This window comes from Heteronotia binoei, chromosome 19 (assembly GCF_032191835.1).
Source record: "Heteronotia binoei isolate CCM8104 ecotype False Entrance Well chromosome 19, APGP_CSIRO_Hbin_v1, whole genome shotgun sequence".
Classification (NCBI taxonomy): Eukaryota; Metazoa; Chordata; class Lepidosauria; order Squamata; family Gekkonidae; genus Heteronotia; species Heteronotia binoei.
The window spans coordinates 35,617,738-35,640,203 of NC_083241.1; the positions used below are offsets into that span (position 1 = coordinate 35,617,738).

At 47.5% G+C, this 22,466-nt stretch overlaps 2 protein-coding genes across 3 annotated transcripts in view; both read left to right on the plus strand.

Moving 5' to 3' along the window:
• The window catches only part of IREB2 (iron responsive element binding protein 2), a 45,409-nt gene extending 37,621 nt beyond the window's left edge, over positions 1-7,788 (plus strand). Inside the window, exons 21-22 of the mRNA XM_060259831.1 lie at positions 1,623-1,808; positions 4,111-7,788. Of these exons, the coding sequence (XP_060115814.1) occupies positions 1,623-1,808; positions 4,111-4,221 (297 nt within the window). The 3' untranslated portion in view covers positions 4,222-7,788. The remainder of the gene's footprint in view (positions 1-1,622; positions 1,809-4,110) is intronic.
• Positions 7,789-14,451: 6,663 nt separating this feature from the next.
• Positions 14,452-21,818, plus strand: HYKK (hydroxylysine kinase). 2 transcript variants are annotated; one of them, XM_060260196.1, is made up of 5 exons: positions 14,452-14,901; positions 17,092-17,454; positions 19,032-19,174; positions 20,106-20,289; positions 21,249-21,818. In XM_060260196.1, exons 2-5 carry the CDS (start codon positions 17,109-17,111, stop codon positions 21,692-21,694), a joined length of 1,119 nt encoding a protein of 372 aa, XP_060116179.1. In that variant the 5' UTR covers positions 14,452-14,901; positions 17,092-17,108; the 3' UTR covers positions 21,695-21,818. The 2 variants fall into 2 exon arrangements, with proteins under 2 accessions (XP_060116179.1, XP_060116178.1); XM_060260195.1 differs by having other exon boundaries at positions 14,827-14,901; positions 17,102-17,454.
• Positions 21,819-22,466: the final 648 nt, after the last annotated feature.

The window sequence follows — 22,466 nt, forward strand, 5'->3', positions numbered from 1 at the left end:
TTATCGGTGCCGTGGTGTAATAGCTACCTCCCTTCAGTCGCTAAAAGCGAGTTTAAATAATTCCGTTTTACAGGCCCTGTGGACTTGTGGAAGGTCCCGCAGGGCCCTGATGTTTTCGGGGAGGGCATTCCACAAAGCAGAGATCAAGTCCTAGAAACTCTTGCCACTTCAAGCTAGTTGTTTTCCGTTAAGCAAAGCATTCTCCTGGGTCAGTTGGTCAATCAGTCTTTCTAACTGATATCAAAGATTTCAGGTTTTCACGGCTGGCAACATCATTAGGGTTTGTAGACTCTTTCGGGCTCAAGTGCCGTGTTCTACCGGAGAAAGTTTTCCTTCCAAACGTTTCGTTCTCAGCTGCGGAGAACATCCTCAGTGGCGTTGCAGCCGGAGCAGGAGCTCTGACCTTCTTGGCTGCTGTGCATTGAGTGCACGTATTTTCTGGGACTTGCCAAATGCTTTTAGAAAGTGGGTGGGGCAGATGGGGCTTTATATAGTGCTTCCCCCGTGCCTGCATGCCTGGCTGGGAGACAAGCGGCGAGATCGCTCCCTGCGAAGTGCTGGGTTTGCGATGGGGGCGGAGGGAGCAATCTCGCCGCTTGTTTCCCAGCCAGGCACGCAGGCGCGGGGGAAGCACGCCGTCCCCTCCACAGCCAGCGCTCACAAAGCGCTGGGTTTGCGGAGGGGGCAGGTGCTTCCTCCGTGCCTGTCTTCCTGGCTTCAGCTGATGCTTACAGCAAGCGCCAGGATCGCTCCCTCCGCCCTCCGATCCCAGCGCTTGCTTTAAGCATCAGCTGAAGCCAGGCAGACAGGAACAGAGGAAGCACCCGCCCCCTCCGCAAACACAGCGCTTCGCGAGCGCCGGCTGTGGAGGGGGCGGCGTGCTTTCTCCATGCCTGCCTGCCTGCCTGGCTTCAGCTCTGATGCTTAAAGCAAGCGCTGGGATCGGAGGGCAGAGGGAGCGATCCTGGCGCTTGCTGTGTCAGAGCTGGAGCCAGGCAGGCAGGCGCAGGGGAAGCGCCGGGATCAGAGGAGGAGGCAGTGGATCGCCCCCCCCCCCCCGGGAGGAAGGTACGTACCTTCACTCCATAAGATGCACACACTTTCCCCCCACTTTTTTTGGGGGGGGGGGTGCGTCTTATGGTGCGAAAAATATGGTAGCTGGGGAGGAAGAGATGGAAAGAAAGCAACTTTAAATGCATTCTCCATGCTACCAGCTGGCTTGGAGAAATGATTTAAAGAGAGAAATGCCTTCTCCCAGCTGGCCAACAGGGTGGGGGGCTTCGAGAGCCACACAATATGTGTGAAAGAGCCACATGTGGCTGCTGAGCCACAGTTTGGCCACCCCTGTTTTAGACCCAGTCTGGTTAGGTCCAGCCTTTCAAAGGTCGAAGCTGCCAGTGGTTTCTGTCTTTCAGTTGTTTGAGTTTTCCTTTCCTTTTTTCTCTCCGCACTCCCATTCCACGACATATTCCATTTAATCCAACTGTGCTCTACCTCGAGCGAGAGATGGTCCTGCATTTGGGTTACAGAGATCTTGGACCTAAACGTGAAGGATATTTTTCTTTTCTTTCCTTCACTTGCAAAGGAGCATGACTGTGTGTGTCTGTAATGCCTTCCCACAGGGCGTGGTAGCAGTTATCGCCGAAAGCTATGAGAAGATCCACAAAGGGCACTTGATCGGGATTGGCATCGCTCCGCTTCAGTTCCTCCCGGGGGAAAGCGCCAGTTCTTTGGGCCTGACTGGCAAAGAGCAGTTCTCTATCTCCTTTCCTCAAAAGCTGTCTCCTGGGATGACCCTAGACGTAAAGGTATCACTGTCTGATTTCTCCTCTGTTGGGATATTTGGTTAATATAGCGGAATTTGCCCACTCATAGAAGTGTGTTACCGAGCGCAGTAAATAAATTTCCCAAGAAGTATATTGCAAAAGTAAAAACCTACATTTATTCAGGTAGATCCAGTGCAGATTCGTGTTGCAGCCGAAAGGAGAGATAGAAACCTAATCTAAAGAATGCTTTTCCTATTACAAATGGCAGCTCGTCCAGCGTCATGAGTGGGGGAGTGTAAGGGGACTGTATCTACAGGAGAGGCCTGCGGAAATGTGTCTCCATGGAAGGCCATGTAGAGGGAAGGAGAGGACAAACAGAGACAGAGGGAAGATCAGAGGGCAGCTCCCAGGTTAGGACGAAGGGTGGCATCCTATTCAAGGAGATAGATCCAAGGGGGCAGCCGTGTTGGTCTGGAGCAGTTGAACAAAGCCGGAATCAAGTTGCACCTTTAAGACCAACCAAGTTTTATTCAGAACGTAAGCTTTCATGTGCTCTTAAGCACACTTCATCAGACGAGATCAGGTATTGTGGCCTGAAATACATGCAGTTTGTTGTTTAAGAGTGCAAACTGGCTGCGGTCACATGATAAAACAGTGTGTCTTGGCCATTTGGTCTGGATAGCCATAAAAGGTATTTCAGCCCACAATACCTGATCCCCTCGACTGATGAAGTGTGCTTAGAGAGCACACGAAAGCTTACGTTCTGAATAAAACTTGGTTGGTCTTAAAGGTGCCACTTGACTTCTGCTTTATTCAAGGAGATAACACCTAGACACCCTTAGAAGAAGAAGAAGACTGCAGATTTATACCCCGCCCTTCTCTCTGAATCAGAGTCTCAAAGCGGCTTGCAATCTCCCCACAACAAACACCCTGGGAGGTGGGTGGGGCTGAGAGGGCTCTCACAGCAGCTGCCCTTTCAAGGACAACTCCTACGAGAGCTATGGCTGACCCAAGGCCATTCCAGCAGCTGCAAGTGGAGGAGTGGGGAATCAAACCCGGTTCTCCCAGATAAGAGCCGCACACTTAACCACTATGCCAAACTGGCTTAGAGTGATGTCGCGCCCTCCCAGTGTCCGGGGCGTGCTGAATCGCTTGCTCCAACAACTTCAGGTTTTGCTTAAGAATTTTGATTTCCTTGCCAAAAGCAGCTGTGGGGTTTCCTCCCTTTGCTACGGACTGGTGGCAGATGGGATTCTTACCTTTATTTCCTTCATAAAAAGCAAAGGACAGGATAAATTCAAATGGTCAGATTGGGGGCAGGGAAGGCGCTAATGAGTAGAAAAGAATAGGGCAGGATTCAGAGGCTGACCAAACTCCTCGCAAAGCGAAGGTGAACCAAAGGCAAAAGATAACACCGCCGGGTTAAATATCTCCTGCTTGGGTGCATCAGAAGCTCTGAGGCAAAGGGAAGGCCTGAAGCAAGTTAGTTTGAACTGTGGCCCCGTTTGACTGCATTTGGAGCAGACTCTCCCCCCACCCCTGCCCCCACCACCTCTGTCGACTCAGCCAGTGCTTATAGTCAGAAAGTCCTGCAGACCCATAAAGCAAGAGTTGCGTTCCTAGGACCTCCGTTTCTTCATCACATTCACCCTTCACATTCAGAGGCATACTAGTGCCAGGAGGCAACGTCAGGGGAAAGCCTCGGCCTCTCTGCCCTGTCGTCGGCCCTTTGGAGGAACTGGTTGGCCCCTGTGTGAGACAGGATGCTGGACTAGATGAACCCTCGCTGTTCTGATCCAGCAGGGCTTTTCTCATGGTCTTAGGAAGCCCTCAGCCTCTCTGTCCTGTAGTTGGCTCTCCAGAGGAATTGGTTGGCCACCATTTGAGACAGGAGGCTGGACTAGATGGACCACCGGTCTGATCCAGCAGGCCTCTTCTGAGGTTCTTAGGAAGGCCTCTCTGCCCTGTTGTTGGCCCTCCAGAGGAATTGGCTGGCCACCACTTGAGACAGGATGCTGGACTAGATGGACACTGGTCTGATCCAGCAGGCCTCTTCTGAGGTTCTTAGGAAGGCCTCTCTGCCCTGTTGTTAGCCCTCCAGAGGAATTGGCTGGCCACCATTTGAGAGGATGCTGGACTAGACAGACCACTGGTTTGATGCAACAGGACTTATTTCTTATTTTCTTATTGAGAATCCACTGAACCCTGGCACTCCAGTGAAGGTTCTGCCTCTCTGCAGCTATACAGGGCTTTCTGGGCATTTATAAAAGCTGGTTTGGGAAATACTGGTCCTAATTAATCAGCTGTTATTGATTTGCTTCTTCCTCCTCCCTCCCTCCCAAAGACAAATACCGGGAAACTGTTCCGCGTGATTGCCTCTTTCGACAACGATGTGGAAATAACATTGTACAGACATGGCGGCATTCTCAACTATACAGTCCGAAGGCTCTTGTAGAGCCCAGCTTGGCAACCTCGGGGGAGGGCCGACCCACTGACTCCTGGCGCGTCCCCCCGCCTGCCGCCGACTGTGCTCCCACCGTGCTCGGATACGTCATCCTGGATGTAAAAGATTGTGAATCGTCGTAGGGACTGCAGCGAGATCCTTCCTGTTTTTTTTTTAAACAAAATTTAAATGATACTCAAATGGTGCTATTGAGATTGCTAAAAAAAAAAATTGACGTGCGTGTTGTGGAAGAGAGCTGTAAGTATGGGGGGAGGGAGGGGGGTTGGCTCCGGCCGCTCTGTAAATAATCTGCGTAAAACCTGAAACTGAATTGTGATGAAGATTTTAAGCCGGAAGATTTTCTGATGTTAGCTGCTGCTGCTGCTTCTTTTTTTCCCCTTTCTCCTTTCCCAGTTCTTGCACCTTTTAAAATTTTCTCGTCGCTGTTTGTTGGTTTGAGGGGCAGCATATGGTTTGAAAAATGAAGGCCCCCTCAGATTTCCCAAATTCAGAGCGGAGGCTCGGGGCCCAGCCTACCAACCATAGGCCCGGAAAGTCGAAAGGAGCCAGAAACAAGGTCCAAAGACTTCTGTGTCCTCTGATGCCTTTAACCCATTTCAGAAAAATTAATATTTACAGACAACAAAAGGCGATGCCATTCTCAAGCAAAACCAGGTGAATTTTTGGCAGGCCACTGTGAAGTAGGTCTTAATTTAGGCCTTTGCTTCACACACACCAACCCACTCTGCAAAATTAGCAGCAGTCTCCCTCCCACGATTTGCCTTTAGGAGCCAGAGACATGCGGTTGTAACAAGGCCTATCCTTTGCAACCCGTCACAGAGGACGTGCGCGGCAACCTCCACTTTCCACACTCTCTTTTTTAAATCTAGCCCACCTTTCCAGTTTTTTCCCTTTCTGCTTTAGCGTGTGACTGAAAACGCTGGTGCTGCGCTTGGCCCAGGGAAGATTGTAAAAAAAAAAATCCAACCCTTTTTGAAATAACCGAGACGTCTTTTGTGGCCTTCTGTCGTTCCTATTTTAATTAGATGGGAGAGCCCCTCTTACGACTTCCTGTTATAACCACGCCATCTGTCCTGTTGTTTGTACTGGTATCAGGCTTGCTCTAGGAACCCAGATCATCAATTTGTATTCGGAAAGGGCGTGAACGGTGTCTCAGCCAGAAAGGCAGAAGATGTGGCTTTTTCAATTAATTAATCCTGTTGGGAGTTCCCCCCCCCCCCTTTAAAGCATTCCGTATCTTTTGAAAACAGACGTATGTTCAATTTGGTTGATAAGCAGTTTAATAGCAAGAAGGTAACCCGCAATTTGAGCGCCACCTCAAAGAGCAGACGCTAACACCGGTCTCTGCATTACTCAGTGGGGTTCTCCGCCCCCAGAAATCACTCTTGGTAATTTTAGTTCCGCAAACCGAAGCAGTTTTTGTGCATATGTCTTTTTAAAAATTTTTATGCCATACAATGTGTGCTACTTGTGAATGTTAATACATCACAAAAATATTCGCTGATTTTATGAAAGAACCTCTTATTTGGATAAATATTAGCCTCTGAAAATTTAGTCAGATGGCTTTGGAAGTATCATGTCAGAAATATGAAACTTTTGTTTTGAAACGAATCCCTCTTCTTGGGTAAGCCTTCCGAAACCTGGGTCGCTTTTCAGGCAAAAAGAGCACCATGAAATATATAAAGAGATTGTGGTTTTGTGCGTGGGTAATTTAGGTGGGGAGGAGTCTTCTGTACCTGTTTCAGAATTCAGCATTTTCACCATATCAGCTGCGCTGTCGTGTTTTTAATCAAAAGCCAAATACTTCCTTTCAGTTTTCCTGTCGATACACTGACATTTCTAAACATGCCTCTTAACTTCCATAATTGGCATCCGAATGAATTTAATATTTGAAGAATACAGTTGCATCCTGGCAAACAGCAGTCATTATTGAGGAGACAGTAATTCATGGGCTGTCCTGCGTTATCATTCTCCCTGCTTGTGCGTTCCTGTCGCTTTGGGAGGGGAGTGGGCTCCATTACACACTCATCCAACATAAAGACCTGCAAGTTTAAATCCGCAGGAAAATAAGTAGGACATAAAACAGTGTAATATAAAATCGACCAATAGAGAAAGCAAAGACATGCAGAACAGGGAAGAAACCTCTCCCCCCCCCCCCCCGCAAGCAACAGGAACACACAAGCAAGAGAAATTAGGATGCAGAAAAGCCCTGTAACGGAATGGTACCCAAATGCATCCTTTCCAGCCTGATAGAATCTTCTCTTCGTGCTGACTATAGATCCTAATTTCCAAAGCAGACAACAAAGCTATGAGGATCGTCCCAATGTGACTTCATCTAAGCGCACAGCGTTTCCTAGTCCTAAACCCATACCTGCAGAGCCCTGCGAGTCTTCCTTGGAAAAGGTGTATTGAAATGGCACATTTGGAGTTATCACACAAGCTTCCACACTTAACGTCTTTGGGAGCGAGACCGGCACTGACAGTATTATGGATTTAAATGCCATCTAGAAGCTAAACACGCGTGCCCGCACACAGATGCTGGGGCACTCGGTTTCTATAGACCGCCCCAGTTTCATTTGCAAAGTGAGCTCTCCATGCTGTGTCCTTAAGTCAGCGGCAACCTGAAAGTACACAGTTTACCCTTCCTGGCTTTGCGGGACTGCAACAACTTCAAGGTGTCTTTAGTGATATTTTCCCTCCCTTTTTGGTTCACCCTACAAGTTAGATTAATGCAAAGACATTTTGAGACTCCCTGCGTTAAACTGCCAGGCGGTAGAGAAACCCTTCTGAAGTTGTTAGGCTGTTTTCCAACTTGGGAGCAGACTGGGATTACTTCCGGGTTATGCTTTTAAAGCGTGCCACTCCCCACGAACTTGGGAGGAGTTACTTCAGAGTAAATGTACGTAGGGTGGGAGCTGTGTGTCTCGGATTGCAGTGTCCACAGCTCACTTGTCGTGGATAAGTTTATAAGGAATTCTGCCCTCCCACTTGCTTGATCGAGCCAAAATGAATTTTAGTCTTGGGACACAGAGAGACTGTGCTTTTCCGATCTTTCCCCCCCACCCCCCGGTGTGCAAATCAGCTCTTCACGTGATCCTATTGGTTTGGGAATTTTCTCCATCTCTTAGCCCAACAGTACTGTGTACTTTACACAGAATGTTTGAGGAGATTAAATTAAGTGTAAAAACCTCCGAGGGTTTTTACCGAGGGTTTCCGATGCCAGCGGGAAGTGTTTTTTTGTCCCCTGAGCTTTCTCTCCAGTTTCGTTTGGAAGGGGGAGGGAAGCTTGTATTCTTGGCCCCCACCACCAAATCCAGGACGGTGTTCTATAAACCTTTCGAAAGCGAGAAACAAACGCATATCGTTCCTCGCATCTAAGCAACTGCAAGCGTAAGGTCTGCTCTTTCAAGCCAACAAACCAGTATCATAGTTTTTAAGTTCACTAATAAGTATTGTATAGAAATCTTAAAAAGGACAGAAGTTTGATTTGCTGACAACTGTGCATAAAATGTTAAACTGGTGTAAATTATTTTTTAATAAAGAAAGTTGTACCATGTGTTTTGCTTGCAAGTGTGTCAGACTTCTTTTTTTTTTTTTTTAAAGGCTGTATTGATAATTGCTGGCGCAGTGGCTGTGGAAGGGTGGGGGCAGATGAGGAGAAATCAGTTCTATCCATCCAGTGGTTCTCGGAGGGTGTAGACTGCAATAGATTTAAACCAGACATCCCCAACAAGATTCCCATGGGCACCATTCTGGCAGCCACCAAGTTTTTTTTTAGGAAGTGGGTGAGGCCAGGCAGGACTTTTATCCAGCAAGGCTTCTGATTGGCTAATGGAGATTTGATTGGCTGTGCAGATTTTTTTTTTTTCAAAATGTTGCTTCGGCAGCAGCTGCCCCCACAGCACAAGGATCTGCACTGTGTCACTGAAGTTAAGCTGTGGAGGTCATTTTGTGGCCGCCACACTGTGTCAGAATTCCAGATGTGCCCGCAGGCTCAAAAAGGGGGGGGGGGAGTCCTGATCTAAACTGTAGGGGAAATGTAACAGTTGTATCACAGGACCTCACAAGGTGAAACTCTGCACTTATTAATTGCCCCTTCGGAGGGTAGCTTGTACCCCTGCTTTGCAATATGTTTTTTTCTACCTCCACGTTCAGAGGCACTAGTCCTGTGAATCCCAGAACCAGGATATAACTTTAGCTTGGAGAAACGTCGCCTGCGGGGTGACATGTAGAAGTTTACAAGATTATGCATGGGATGGAGAAAGTAGAGAAAGAAGTACTTTTCTCCCTTTCTCACAATACAAGAACTCGTGGGCATTCGATGAAATTGCTGAGCAGTCGGGTTAGAACGGATAAAAGGAAGTACATCTTCACCCAAAGGGTGATTAACATGGAATTCACTGTCACGGGAGGTGGTGGCGGCTACAAACATAGCCAGCTTTAAGAGGGGATTGGATAAAAATATGGAGCAGAGGCCCATCAGTGGCTATTAGCCACAGTGTATATAACACACACACACACACACACATATATATTGGCCACTGTGTGACACAGAGTGTTGGACAGGAGGGGCCATTGGCCTGATCCAACATGGCTCCTCTTATGTTCTTATGTGACACAGAGTGTTGGACTGGAGGGGCCATTGGCCTGATCCAACATGGCTTCTCTTATGTTCTTATGTGACACAGAGTGTTGGACTGGAGGGGCCATTGGCCTGATCCAACATGGCTCCTCTTATGTTCTTATGTGACACAGAGTGTTGGACTGGAGGGGCCATTGGCCTGATCCAACATGGCTCCTCTTATGTTCTTCTGTGACACAGAGTGTTGGACTGGAGGGGCCATTGGCCTGATCCAACATGGCTTCTCTTATGTTCTTATGTGACACAGAGTGTTGGACTGGAGGGGCCATTGGCCTGATCCAACATGGCTCCTCTTATGTTCTTCTGTGACACAGAGTGTTGGACAGGAGGGGCCATTGGCCTGATCCAACATGGCTTCTCTTATGTTCTTATGTGACACAGAGTGTTGGACTGGAGGGGCCATTGGCCTGATCCAACATGGCTCCTCTTATGTTCTTCTGTGACACAGAGTGCTGGACTGGATGGGCCACTGGCCTGATCCAACATGGCTTCTCTTATGTTCTTATGTGACACAGAGTGTGGGACTGGAAGGGCCATTGGCCTGATCCAACATGGCTTCTCTTATGTTCTTATGTGACACAGAGTGTTGGACTGGATGGGCCACTGGCCAGATTCAACATGGCTTCTCTTATGTTCTTATGAGGCATCATTGGTTAAGGTCTTGGCCTTTCTCGCCTGTTGTTGACTGTCCAGGTTGACTATGTGAGACAAGATGCTGGACTAGATGGACCACTGGTCTGATCCAGCAGGACAGAAGGACACGAGAAGCCATGCTGGGTCAGGCCCATGGCCCATCCAGTCCAACACTGTGTCACACACACGGCTCTTCCGATGTTCTTGTATCTTGGGGGAGAGGCTAATAACAGAAATCGGAGAGTTTGGGAAGAGATTCTTAGGTCAGCACAGTTCCTGCCTCACAGTTGCCCAGCAATCACCCACTGGAATGCCCTCTGGATTGTTCTTCATACTTCTGTGCAATTGGATTTTTAAAAATCTGCATCCAGCAGATTTGCCAACTCTGTCATGGAGTTGAGGTTACTTGCAAAACGGAACTCAAAAAACGAGTATAAGGTGTGTGTGGGGTGGGGGGGTGGGGGGTGGAACTGATTTGAAAAAAGTAAACCCAGCTATCGAAGTTTAGAAAAGAGATGCCCGGGGGGGGGGGATGATAGATAAAATTATGCTTGAGGTGGAGAGAGCTGAAAAAGATACCTTTTTCTCCCTCTCCCAAAAAGATTAGAACTCGAGTGCAGCCAATGAAGCTGAAGGGCAGGAGGTTCAGGACAAATACTTCTTCACACAGGAAGTTATTCAAATGTGGATGGTGGACCCTGTCAGCCAGCTTGGAGAAATCATTTGTCTCTTTAAACCACTTCTCCAAAGCAACCGGTGGCTTGGAGAATGCATTTCAAGTTTCTTTCTTTCTACCTCTCCCTCCCCCCATCTGTTCGCCTTCCTTCCTTCCTGTCTTGCAGCTCTCAAACACCTGACATACATGTCTTCGACTTTCAGACATCTGATGTTTTATTCTGTGTGGCTCTTAACGTTAAGCAAATTTAGCCAGAAGCAGTTGTCCTTTTGATCAGTGAGACAGCCCCAGAAAGTAAAGCATTCGCCTTGAACGGCTCGATTTCCCCCTCTCCCAGCTGCCTTTCCATGGAAACTGAACGTGCCCCCAAATTGATCCAAGAGGGCAGCCATGTAATGTAATGTAATGTAAAATTTTATTTATATCCCGCCCTCCCCCGCCGAAGCAGGCTCAGGGCGGCTACCAGCATTTCAAGTAAACAATACAATAATAAAAACATTAAATTCACATTAAAACCAGTCAATAGTCAATAATTAATTAAAACATTCCTAAATTAACACTGGCGGTAAACGTTATTAATCTGGCGGTAAACATTAAATTCAGTTATTGGTGAACGCCTGTTTGAAGAGGGCGGTCTTGCAGGCCCTGCGGAACTGGTCTAAGTTCCGCAGGGCCCGCACCTCCTCTGGGAGTTGGTTCCAGAGTTGTGGGGCCGCAACGGAAAAGGCCTGAGTGCGGGTGCTTTGAAGTTTAACTTCTTTTGGCCCAGGGATATTCAGTCTGCTTTTCCCCACTGACCTCAGTGCTCTCTGGGGCTCATATGGGGAGAGACGGTCCCTCAGGTAGGTCGGTCCTTGGCCATATAGGGCTTTAAAGGTTATGACCAGCACTTTGTACTGGATCCGGTATACGATTGGCAGCCAGTGCAGTCCACGCAGCCCCGGCCGTATATGCTCCCATCTTGGGAGACCAAGTAACAGCCTGGCCGCCGCGTTCTGCACTAGCTGCAGCTCCCGGGTCCGGTACAGAGGCAGCCCCATGTAGAGAGCGTTACAGTAGTCCAGTCTTGAGGTGACCGTCGCGTGGATCACCATTGCTAGGTCCCGACGCTCTAGGAAAGGGGCCAGCTGCCTCACCCGCCTCAGGTGGAAGAATGCTGATTTGGCAGTGGCTGTTATCTGGGCCTCCATTGATAATGAAGGCTCTAGTAAGACGCCCAGGCTCTTCACCCGCTGCGCCGTCTTCAGCGGCACCTCGTCAAAGGCCGGGAGAGATATTTCCTTCCCCAGAGTGCCACGACCCACATGGAGAACCTCTGTCTTCGCTGGATTTAACTTCAGCCCACTCAGTCTAAGCCACGTTGCAACTGCCTGCAAAGCCCGGTCCAGGTTCCCCGGGGCGGAGGCGGGCCGGCCGTCCATTAGTAGATAGAGCTGGGTGTCATCTGCATATTGATGGCAACCCAGCCATGTTGGGCTGAAGCAGTAGAACAAAGTAGGTGTCGAGTGGCACCTTTAAGACCAACAAAGTTTTATTCAGAACGTAAGCTTTTGTGTGCTCCAAGCACACTTCATCAGACAAAGAATCCGGTACAGTGGGCAGAGCTACATAGAGCTGGTAGACGGTGGTTTAGGAATGCAAAATGGTACAAATTTAAGATCCAATGACAGAATAGTAAAATTAACAAATAGAACAAACCTTTGATCTGGGTAGCATGAGTATGAGAAAGCAATAAAAGAGTGATACGTCAGAATGTGAGAATATCTGTTAATCACTATTGTATAAGCCTGGGCCATTTCTTTCTCAGAAGTTTTTCCCATCAACTAACTTACCTTTTTTTTTTTAACTTTAAAATAATTTATTCAAAAAAGGAAAATTCAATATTACAATGTTACAATATTACAGTCTCATTACACCCATTCAGTAATACATAAATATATCTTTATATCTTTATCTAAGTTATTACCAAAAACCAGTTAAAAAGAACAAACAAAAAAAGAAAACAGAAAATATAAAATATAAAAGAAAAAAAAAACCCAGAGAGATAGGTGGATATAGACATTTTTGTAAATTAACTAGTTGATCTTTACCTAATTCTTTCACATCCAAACTTAAATTCTTCATAGTCACCTTAATTATTAATTACCCCTTTTGCTCCCTCGTGTCCTTTACTATCAATCCACATGTAAAACTTTTCCCATTTCTTACTCGCCTGTATTTTAGATTTCCCATTAATAATTGCAGTCAATATATCCACCTCAGCTGCCAAGAAGATTTTATCAATCACTTCTTCTAATTTAGGATATTTCGTTTGTCTCCAGTACTTAGCATACACTATTCTTGCCACTGCAAGAATGTAGCTTATCATATACATATCATCTTTTGGGGTCTCTGTATTTATCATTGAGAGTAGCATTACTTCTGGTTTAAACTGACATCCATTTGTAACAATTTCCCTCAAAAAATCATAAATTTCAATCCAATATATTTTTTGCCATTTTACATGTCCACCATAAATGAAAAAAAGTACCAATTTTTTTCCACATTTCCAACACATTGGAGATAGGCTAGGATCTATTCTTGCTAGCTGAACTGGTGTTATATGCCACCTGTGAAACATTTTAAAAAGATTTTCTCTAAAGTTCACCGTTTTAATCTTATAGTTCATTCGCCACATTCTTAACCATTGCTCTAACTCAATAGGTTTCTCCACATTTTGTGCCCATTTTATCATTGCCACTTTTACTACCTCATCCTCCCAACTTTAATTGTACCAAATAATTGTAAAATTTTTTGATTAGTTTATTCTCCTTTGACAAAAGTAATTTGTCAAAATCAACATTTTCTTTAGTGAAACCTTTAATTTTGTCTTGACTAAATTTTGCATTGACTTGTAAATTTAACCACCAATCCATTTTTTTTCCTTTTTGTAATTCCACTTCCTCTTTCGATCTTAGAATATCATCCTCTTTCAGCAAGTCTTGATAAGTCACAAGTTTGTAAAATCAAATAACTGAGGTTGAATGGAAGCTTCACTTGGAGAAATCCACCTAGGAGTCTTATGGTAGATCAATTTCTTTACCTTTAACCATGCGTTGTAGATTGATTTGCGGACTAAGTGGTTTGCGAAGTATTTTTGCTCTTTTTGAATGTACCGCATGTTAGCATGCCCACCCGACTTCAAATCATGTCCCTCTAATACCAGAATTCTTTTATCTTCTAAATTTACCCAATCTTTCAGCCACACAATTGCATTTGCGACATAATACGTCTCCCAGTCTGGCAGAGCAAGCCCCCCATTCTCTTTTTTTATCCCAAAGAATTTTTCATTTAATCCTTGGTTAACTAATTTACCTTTTAACATGTAACATACATATAGTTTCTTTGCCATTAGAAGAAAAATACATTAAAATATAGTGGAATATACTGCAGGGGTGGCCAACGGTAGCTCTCCAGATGTTTTTGCCTACAACTCCCATCAGCCCCAGCCAGCATGGCAGATGGCTGGGGCTGATGGGAGTTGTAGGCCAAAAACATCTGGAGAGCTACCATTGGCCACCCCTGGAATATAGTATACATTAACCACTGCCTACCAGCTATATGTAGCTCTGCCTACTGTATCGGATTCTTCGTCTGATGAAGTGTGCTCGGAGCACACAAAAGCTTACGTTCTGAATAAGGCTTTGTTGGTCTTAAAGGCACACTTGACTCCTACTTTGTTCCAATGCCCTCCCCGCCTAGGGTTGCCAAGTCCAATTCAAGAAATATCTGGGGACTTTGGGGGTGGAGCCAGGAGCAAGGGTGAGACAAGCATAAATGAACTCCAACGGGAGTTCTGGCCATCACATTTAAAGGGACGGCACACCTTTTCAATTCCTTTCTTCCATACGAAATAATGAAGGATAGGGGCACCTTCTTTTGGGGCTCATAGAATTGGACCCCCTGCTCCAATCTTTTTGAAACTTGGGGGATATTTTAGGGAGAGGCACTAGATGCTATACTGAAAATTTGGTGCCTCTACCCCAAAGAACGCCCCCCCCCCCCGAGCCCCAGATACCCGCGGATCAATTCTCCATGATTTTCTATGGGAATAAATCTCCATAGGGAATAATAGAGTTCCCAGCAGACATTTCCCTCCCCTCCCCCTGCTTTCTGACGACCCTGAAGCGGGGGGAGGGTCTCCAAACCGGGGGATCCCCTGCCCCCACCTGGGGATTGGCAACCATGCCCCCGCCCCAATTGTTTTCCATCTGCAACTGCTTGGTTCTCCAGTGCAGGGGGAGAAAGCATAGCAATGGGAACCAGAGAATCATAACCAATGGGAAGCTTCCTTACAGGCACCTCGAGTCAACAGCAAGGAGGGGTTTTGTACCTCCTGCTCTGATAGGGTAAGGAAGGAAGGAACAGAGAGTTTCCGGAGAGCTCTGTTTTCTCTGGACTGCACCTTCTGCAGAGATGAGCGTCCCAAGCTGGGGGGCCCCTAGCAGGCATATGCTGTCTGCACCACCCGTTTATGCCTAGAGAGCATTGGCTGTTCCCAGCGACTTTTCACCATAGCAGCCCGCCCTCCTGGGACTTTGCTCCGTGCCTGACATTTCACTTCCATTCCATTTCGCCTAAGGGATAATCCTTTAACACCTTGCAGTCCTTGCGTTAATGTACCTGTGCAGTTTCCTGACTTGAGAACAACACAGCGGCTTAGCTTTCCTGATTTGGCCAGGTAAGATCATTTTAAATTCTGGGATAAACATTTTTTTTTTAATTCAAATGTTTTCTGCTGCCTTTCAAAGCAGGGCTTTGGATAATGGTTTGCTGCTTACATGGGATTCAGTGAGAATGTCCAGGTTTGGTTGCCAGATCCGGTTTGAGAAATTCCTGAAGATTTGGGGGTTGAAGTCTGCCAAGGGAGCTCAGGGGGTGTGAGGCTCTAAAGTCCACCCTCCAAAGCCGCCATTCCTCCTAGGGTTGCCAGCCTTCAGGTTGGTAACACAACCAAAAATGCAAGCAAGTGACCAATTAACTAAGAAGTATATAGAAATCAGTCCAAATGTCCAAAACATGTATATTCAAGTCCCAAAGTAGTGTGGTGACAAGCCAATCGATTAAGTACTTGTTTCTTTCCAGTCTTCATCAGACCTGGGACCACTAACAAAAGAAAATATTATACAAAAATATCAGAAGGACATTGAACATATGAATATATGAAGCTGCCTTCTACTGAATCAGACCCTCGGTCCATCAAAGTCAGTATTGTCTACTCAGACTGGCAGCAGCTCTCCAGGGTCTCAAGCTGAGGTTTTTCACACCTATTTGCCTGGAGCCTTTTTTAGTGGAGATGCCAGGGATTGAACCTGGGACCTTCTGCTTACCAAGCAGATGCTCTACCACTGAGCCACCCTCCCTCCCATTGATTCAATTATATAGATTCTTTACACAATTTTCAAAAAAGAGGGACGCAGAACGTCTCCAGCAGCAATTTCACATCGGCTACAGCTCAGTATGTGGCTTCTTGCGGACCCTAATGGTGCAACTAACATGTTTAAAAAGGCAAACATCTCATTTACAGCTGTGTCCCTCTTTTTTGAAAATTGTGTAAAGAATCTGTATAATTGAATCAATATGCAAGTATGATACATTTTCGCACTGGAAGAGGGTTGGTGGTGTCTGAATGTCCTTCTGAAATTTTTGTATAATATTTTCTTTTGTTAGCGGTCCCAGGTCTGATGAAGACCGGAAAGAAACAAGTACTTAATCGATTGGCTTGTCACCACACTGCTTTGGGACTTGAATATACATGTTTTGGACATTTGGACTGATTTCTATATAGTAAATTGGTCACTAGCTTGCATTTTTTGTTGCGTTATCCATTATAGTGACCTCTCTCGGATTGTATCCCAGCCTCCAGGGGGGCCTGGAGATCTCCCGCCTTTACAACCAATCTCCAGCTGGCAGAGATCAGCTCCCTTGGAGAATATTGACTGCTTGGAAGGGTGGACTCTGTAGCATCGTACCACGCTGAAGCCCCTCCCCTCCCCAAACCCCACCCTCTCCTGGCTCCACCCCCAAAGTCTCCAGGTATTTTCCAACACAGACCTGGCAGCCCTTGGCTGAGGCTCTGAAGAGTCTGAGTAGACAATATTTGACCCTGAGGGACCGAAGGTCTGATTCAGTAGAAGTCAAAAGCAACGCTCACGGTCAATTGCTGCAAAATGTTTTCTGTATTTATAAATATTAAAGTGCTCATCAATAGTAGAAATTCATATTCATATACTTGTAAACTGTACAACAGTTGCAATTCACACTATGCAGACTCGAAGAAATGTTATTTTATGAAAGGTAAAGGTAGTCAGTCCCCTGTGCAAGGACCAGTCGTTTCCGACTCTGGGGTGACGTCGCATCACATTGTCTTCATGGCAGACTTTTTTACAGGGTGGTTTGCCATTGCCTTCCCCACTCATCTACTAAGCTGGGGACTTATTTTACCAACCTCGGAAGGATGGAAGTCAACCTGGAGCCGGCTACCTGAACCCAGCTTCTGCCGGGATCGAACTCAGGTCATGAGCAGAGAGTTCAGACTGCAGTACTGCAGCTTTACCACTCTGCCCCACGGGGCTCTTATTTTATGAAAAGCCAAAGCTTAAAAGTCCCAAGAACTTATCCACTCAAAAGAGCACGGCTCAATCTTCTTAGCTCAGCATAGAGGTGCAGTCCAGTCCCGATTTGGATGGAAAAGCGCAACAGCAGACTGGCATCCACACTGTTTCACAGCGAGCTTCTTCAGGCGCATCTACAATATTGAGATGGTGATACAATCACAGGTTCATTTCGAGCCATGCATGCTGCTGGCGTTACCCCTTATCCTCAGTATAAGGCATTTTTACGAGTTCCATTCTTCTTTCCCTTTTTCCAGTCTCCTTTAGAGGCGCAATGTCATCCCCCGCCGATCGAGCTCTTCACAAATGGAAGAAGCCAGCCTTCAACGAAACACAAGCCGTCAGTTTGGTCGAACGGGAGTATGGATTCAGCGTGTCTGAGATCAGGCCTCTTCCCAGCTACGACGATCAGAATTTCTACCTGTGCATCACTCGCCCGGAAGGGAACGAAGACAGCGCCGAGGAGTACGTCCTTAAAATCATGAACTGTGAAGACAGCCAAAACCCCAGCCTTGTCGAGGTGCAGACGCTGATCATGAGGTTTCTGAGCAATGAAGGTTTTCCCGTGGCCACCCCGCAGGTCACCAAAAAGGGTGAAATAATGTTTCTCGAATCGATAGGTAAGAGACTCAAAAGTACAGCTAATATGATTCTCTTATAAGAAGCATGGACTGAGCTGCAGTTGTCCGATGGGAAGGGTTGTCAACTCTGGGTAGGGAAATTCCTGGAGATTGGGGGGGTGGAGCCTGAGGTGGGCAGGGTTTGGAAGGGCATGACCTCAGTGGGGTATGATGTCATAGCATCCACCTTCCAAAGCAGCCATTTTATCCAAGGGAACCGACCTCTGTAACCTGGAGACCCGTTGTAATCCTGAGAGATCTCCAGCCATCCCCTGGAGACTGGCACCCTGCACTGAACCCCTTCCTTTGACTTTTTCCTAGGTTGCAAAAATGCCTACAGAGATACAGTACATAGTTCACTGAAGGGGCTGCAGGGTAATATCTAGTAAGAAGTACTAGATTTTTTTTTGGGGGGGGGGATGAGTATTTTGTGGGTGGGTGGGAGGGAGCGTGTGCATGCCTGGAAGTCATGGTTGACTTCTGGCAACCCCTTGTGGGGTCTGGACATTTCAGAGAGGTAGCTTGCTATTACCTGCCTTGGCATTCCAGCCCTGGTATTCCTTGGGGTCGTCTTTCATTCAAGTTCTTGCCAGAGTTGGCCCTGCTTAGCTTCCAAGATCTGATGAGATTGGGATAGAAGAACTAGATTAGAATCCAGTAATTCCTTCAAGACCAATGAGATCGGGGGGGAGGGGGTTATAACCTTTCAAAAGTCAAAGCTGCCTTTGTCAGATACCTACGTCTCATTGGTAATCTCTGGGGCTTTTTTTGTATCAGGAGCTCCTTTGCATATTAGGCCACACACCCCTGATGTAGCCAATCCTCCAAGAGCTTACAGGGCTCTTAGTACAGGGTCCAGGGGTAGAATTCTAGCAGGGGCTCCTTTGCATATTAGGCCACACACCCCTGATGGAGCCAGTCCTCCAAAGGCTTACAGGGCTCTTCTTACAGGGCCTGCTGTGAGCTCTTGGAGGATTGGCTACATCAGGGGTGTGTGGCCTAATTAGGGTTACCAAGTTCGCCATGGCCTCCAGCGGGGGACTGTTTTCATGTGCATGAAGATGTCACCCCATGATGACATCATCACGCCGGCAACGTTGCACGCCAGCTGCTCTAGGAGTTTCTGGGAAAACTCTGGTTTCCCCAGATGCTCTAGCATTTTGGGAGGTAAAAACTCTATGGTACCATAGAGTTTCCCTTCCCAAAAATGCTAAAGCCTCTGGGAAAACCATAGAGTTTTCCCAGAAATGCCTAGAGTGGCTGGCGCACAACGTTGCCGGTGTGATGACATCATCACAAGGTGACGTCATCGCACTGGTGACGTCGGGGGAGGTTCCCCCTGCCAGCCCGGGGGATTGGCAGCCCTAGGCCCAATATGCAAAGGAGTTCCTACTACAAAAAATTAAGCCCTGGTAATCTCTAAGGTGCCCCTGGACTTGAACCCAGCTCTTCTGCTACAAATCCACAAGGCTAGCCGCCAGAAACTCTTTTGTTTCCCAAATAAGAATGCTGTGCACCAGAGGGAAGCCGTTCCTTCTTTCAAACAAGTGACATACGCCCCTCTCGTTGCCTTTTAGACATTGGCGCAGCCACCCAAGGCTACTTGGTGAGGCTCTTGACCTATCTACCAGGCCAGGTGGTGGCCACCGTCCCCGTGAGTCCTCCCATTCTGTATGAGGTTGGACAGCTAGCTGCCAAGCTGGATAAAACGCTTGCCGAGGTGAGCCTCAGAGCGGGTCCTGAGGTAGGGATGGCCATCCTCCAGGAGGGACCTAGGGATCCCCCGGAATGACAGCTCCTCTCCAGACTACGGAGACCAGTTCCCCTGGAGGAAATGGCTGCTTTGGAGGGCGGAGTCTATGGCACTGTACCTGGCTGATAGGGATGCCAGCCTCCAGGTGGGACCTGGGGATCCCCCGGAATTACAGCTCATCTCCAGTCTACAGAGACCAGTCCCCCTAAAGAAAGAGGGTGCTTTGGAGGATGAACTCCATGGTATTGTACCCCACTGAGGTCTCCCCAGGCTCCATCCCCAAATCTCCAGAAGTTTCCCAGCCTGGATCTGGCAACCCTGTCCCCCTCCCCAATCTCTTTCAGACATGGCAAGAAAACGGAGGGCAACTTGCTCCTTCTTTGTGTGTGTGTGCAAGAGAGAGAGAGGATAGGACTGAAGGAAGGAAGCAACTCCCTGAGAGTATCAGTCTACCCAGGGCTTTTTTTTTTTTAGAAAAAGGCCAGCATGAACTCATTTGCATATTAGGCCACACCCCCTGACAGCACCATTGTTTCACACAGGGCTTTTGGGTAGAAAAAGCCCAGCAAGAACTCATTTGCATATTAGGCCACACCCCCTGACAGCACCATTGTTTCACACAGGGGTTTTGGGTAGAAAAAGCCCAGCAAGAACTCATTGGCTTATCAGGCCACACCCCCTGATGCCGAGCCAGCCAGAACTGCGTTCCTGCTCAAAAAAAGCCCCGTGTCTACCCATCGAAGGGACAGAGGCAGAAGAGTGAGCAGGAAGGATGCTTCCCATTTTGGCCTCTCTATCCATGCGGCTCTCTTGTTACCCCCTCTGGAGGCTGAGGCGAAGAGACAGCATCGAAGTCCTTCTCTTCTAACAAGATTCGTATTTTTTTTTGCCCCTGCAGAAATTCCGTCATCCTTTAACAAAACATCTGCATCGAGGGCACTTCATTTGGAACCTGGCTAACGTCCCCCTTCTGGAGCAGTACCTTCCGGCGCTGAGCCAGAGCAGAGACCTCGAAGTCGTGAAGTGGGTGATCCAACAATTCCAGCTGAAAGTGGTGCCAAAGCTAAGCAATTTCCGACCCTGTGAGTGTTGACGGTTGTGTTGCTCACGCCTCTCGGTCGGGGGGGGGGGGCAAACTGCAGCTCGGGAGCCCGCACCACCCCATCGGCTGGCTTGGGAAAGGCATTTCTCTCTTCAAATCACTCCTCCAAGCCAGCCAGCGCTTTGGAGAATGCGTTGGGAGTTAAAGTTGCTTTCTTCCCACCTCTACCTCCCCTCCATCTAGTTGCCTGCTTGCGTCAGTCATATATTAGGCCACGGCTGCTAGCCGCTTAGTAGGATATTCCCTGACCTGAACAGCTCAGGGTAGCCCGTTCTTATCAGTTTTTGGAAGCTAAGCAGGGTCAGCCATAGCTAGTATTTGGATGGATGACCTCCAAGGAACAGGCAATGGCAAAGCACCCCTGAGATGCCTTTTTGCCTTAAAAACAAGTCTAGCTCGCCACCTAGTGGTGCACATTAACGAAGAGGAAGAGATTGATTTATACCCAACCCTTAACTGGCTGAAGGAGTCTCAGAGCAGCTCACTATCTCCTTTCTCTTCCCCTCCCCACAACAGACACCCTGTGAGGTAAGCGGGGTTGAGAGGGCTCTCCCAAAACTGCTCTCGAGCAGAACAGCTCAGTGGGAACTTGTGACTGACTCAAGGTCACACCAGCAGGTGCCCATGGAGGAGCGGGGAATCAAACCCGGTTTCCCCAGATAAGAATATCCGTGCACTTAACCACTATAACAAACTGGCTAAAAGAGCTAGAACTTCCGGCTGCCGGACAACGTTAGGATCTCCTGGCTATTCTACACATAACACCATATGCTAATAAGTATTATTATTCCCTGCTTCTTCAGCTGCCAGACCAGCATATGAAAACAAACTAGTTTAGCCCTCTGTGATGTTTGTCCATCTTCCTCTGAAGCATCTGGAAATTGCTGGCCATGGATAAGATGCTGTGCTAGACATTTCAGTTTTTTGTTTTGTATTTAGGTATCAACCATGGAGACCTCAACGACCACAACATCTTACTGGATACAGATTCTGCTTGCCCTGAAAGTCCACGCTACAGAGTGTCGGGTATTTTGGACTTTAGTGACATGAGCTACGGCTATTACGTATTCGAAGTTGCGATAACCGTCATGTACATGATGATCGAGAGCAAGGATCCACTCAGCGTGGGAGGGCACGTCCTTGCAGGATTCGAAAGCCTCACCCCCTTGACCCCCGAGGAGCGAGACGCCCTCTTTCTCCTCGTGTGCGGAAGATTCGCTCAGTCTCTCGTGATGTCCGCGCACACCATTCGGCTGCACCCCGAGAACGAAGCATACTTGACGATCACAGCCAAAACCGGATGGAAGCACTTAGCGAAGCTTTTCGAAGCGGGCCAGGAAGCCGTAGAGAAGATCTGGTTTGAGACAGCCAAAAGATATACCTGAAACGACCCGCCTATAGATCTTGTGTGAGATCCTGATCAGTCTTCTATATTAAATGTTGGGGAAACAACAGTTCCCAAATGTAAATAACTGCAGGGGTGTTGAATAAATGATGCTAATTTGCAAATGCCTTGAATGGAATTCCTTTTGCTTCCAAATTCCAGAATCTGGAATTCATCCTTTGGGGGAGGGAGGAAGGAATGGAGGTGGAAAGTAAAGGTGACATGAGGATTTTTTTTTGGGGGGGGGGTGGACCCCTAAATCTTCAGGGTTGCAGCTCTAGGTACGGAAATTTCTGGATATTTGGGGGTTCAACCTCCAAAGCAGCCGTATTCTCCAGGGCAACTGATAGGGTTGCCAGCTCTGGGTTGGGAAATGCCAGGAAATTGGGGGGGGGGGGGCAGGTTGGTGGTTGGGGAGGGGAAGAACCTCAGAGGGTACAATGCCATACAGTCCATGCAGCAAAACAGCCCTTTTTTCCCAGGGGAACTGATTTCTCGTTTAGAAACCAGTTGTTGTAGGGGGAGATTTCCAGGCTCTGTCAGAATTTGAGATCTCTAGAACAAACCTGGAGATTGACCATCCTAAGTGAATCCGGGGAGTTGCCAACTCCAGGTTGGATTTCCGGGAGATCTAGCGTAGAACCTGGAAGGACCGAAGTGGGTTATAATTCCAATTGGATTGCCAGTCTCCAGGTGGGGGCAGGAGATCCCCCCCCCCCCATCCTCAAAGTTGAACTTGTGGATCTTCTGACAAAAATATGTAATCTTTCATT

What these genes read in the sequence shown, in the direction of transcription:
- HYKK (XM_060260196.1), top strand. Translation starts at nt 17,109, where the DNA reads ATGTCATCCCCCGCCGATCGAGCTCTTCACAAATGGAAGAAGCCAGCC. An exon ending in AATGTTTCTCGAATCGATAG is followed by an intron (nt 17,455 to 19,031) that starts GTAAGAGACTCA and finishes GTTGCCTTTTAG; the next exon opens with ACATTGGCGCAGCCACCCAA. An exon ending in GCTAAGCAATTTCCGACCCT is followed by an intron (nt 20,290 to 21,248) that starts GTGAGTGTTGAC and finishes TTTTGTATTTAG; the next exon opens with GTATCAACCATGGAGACCTC.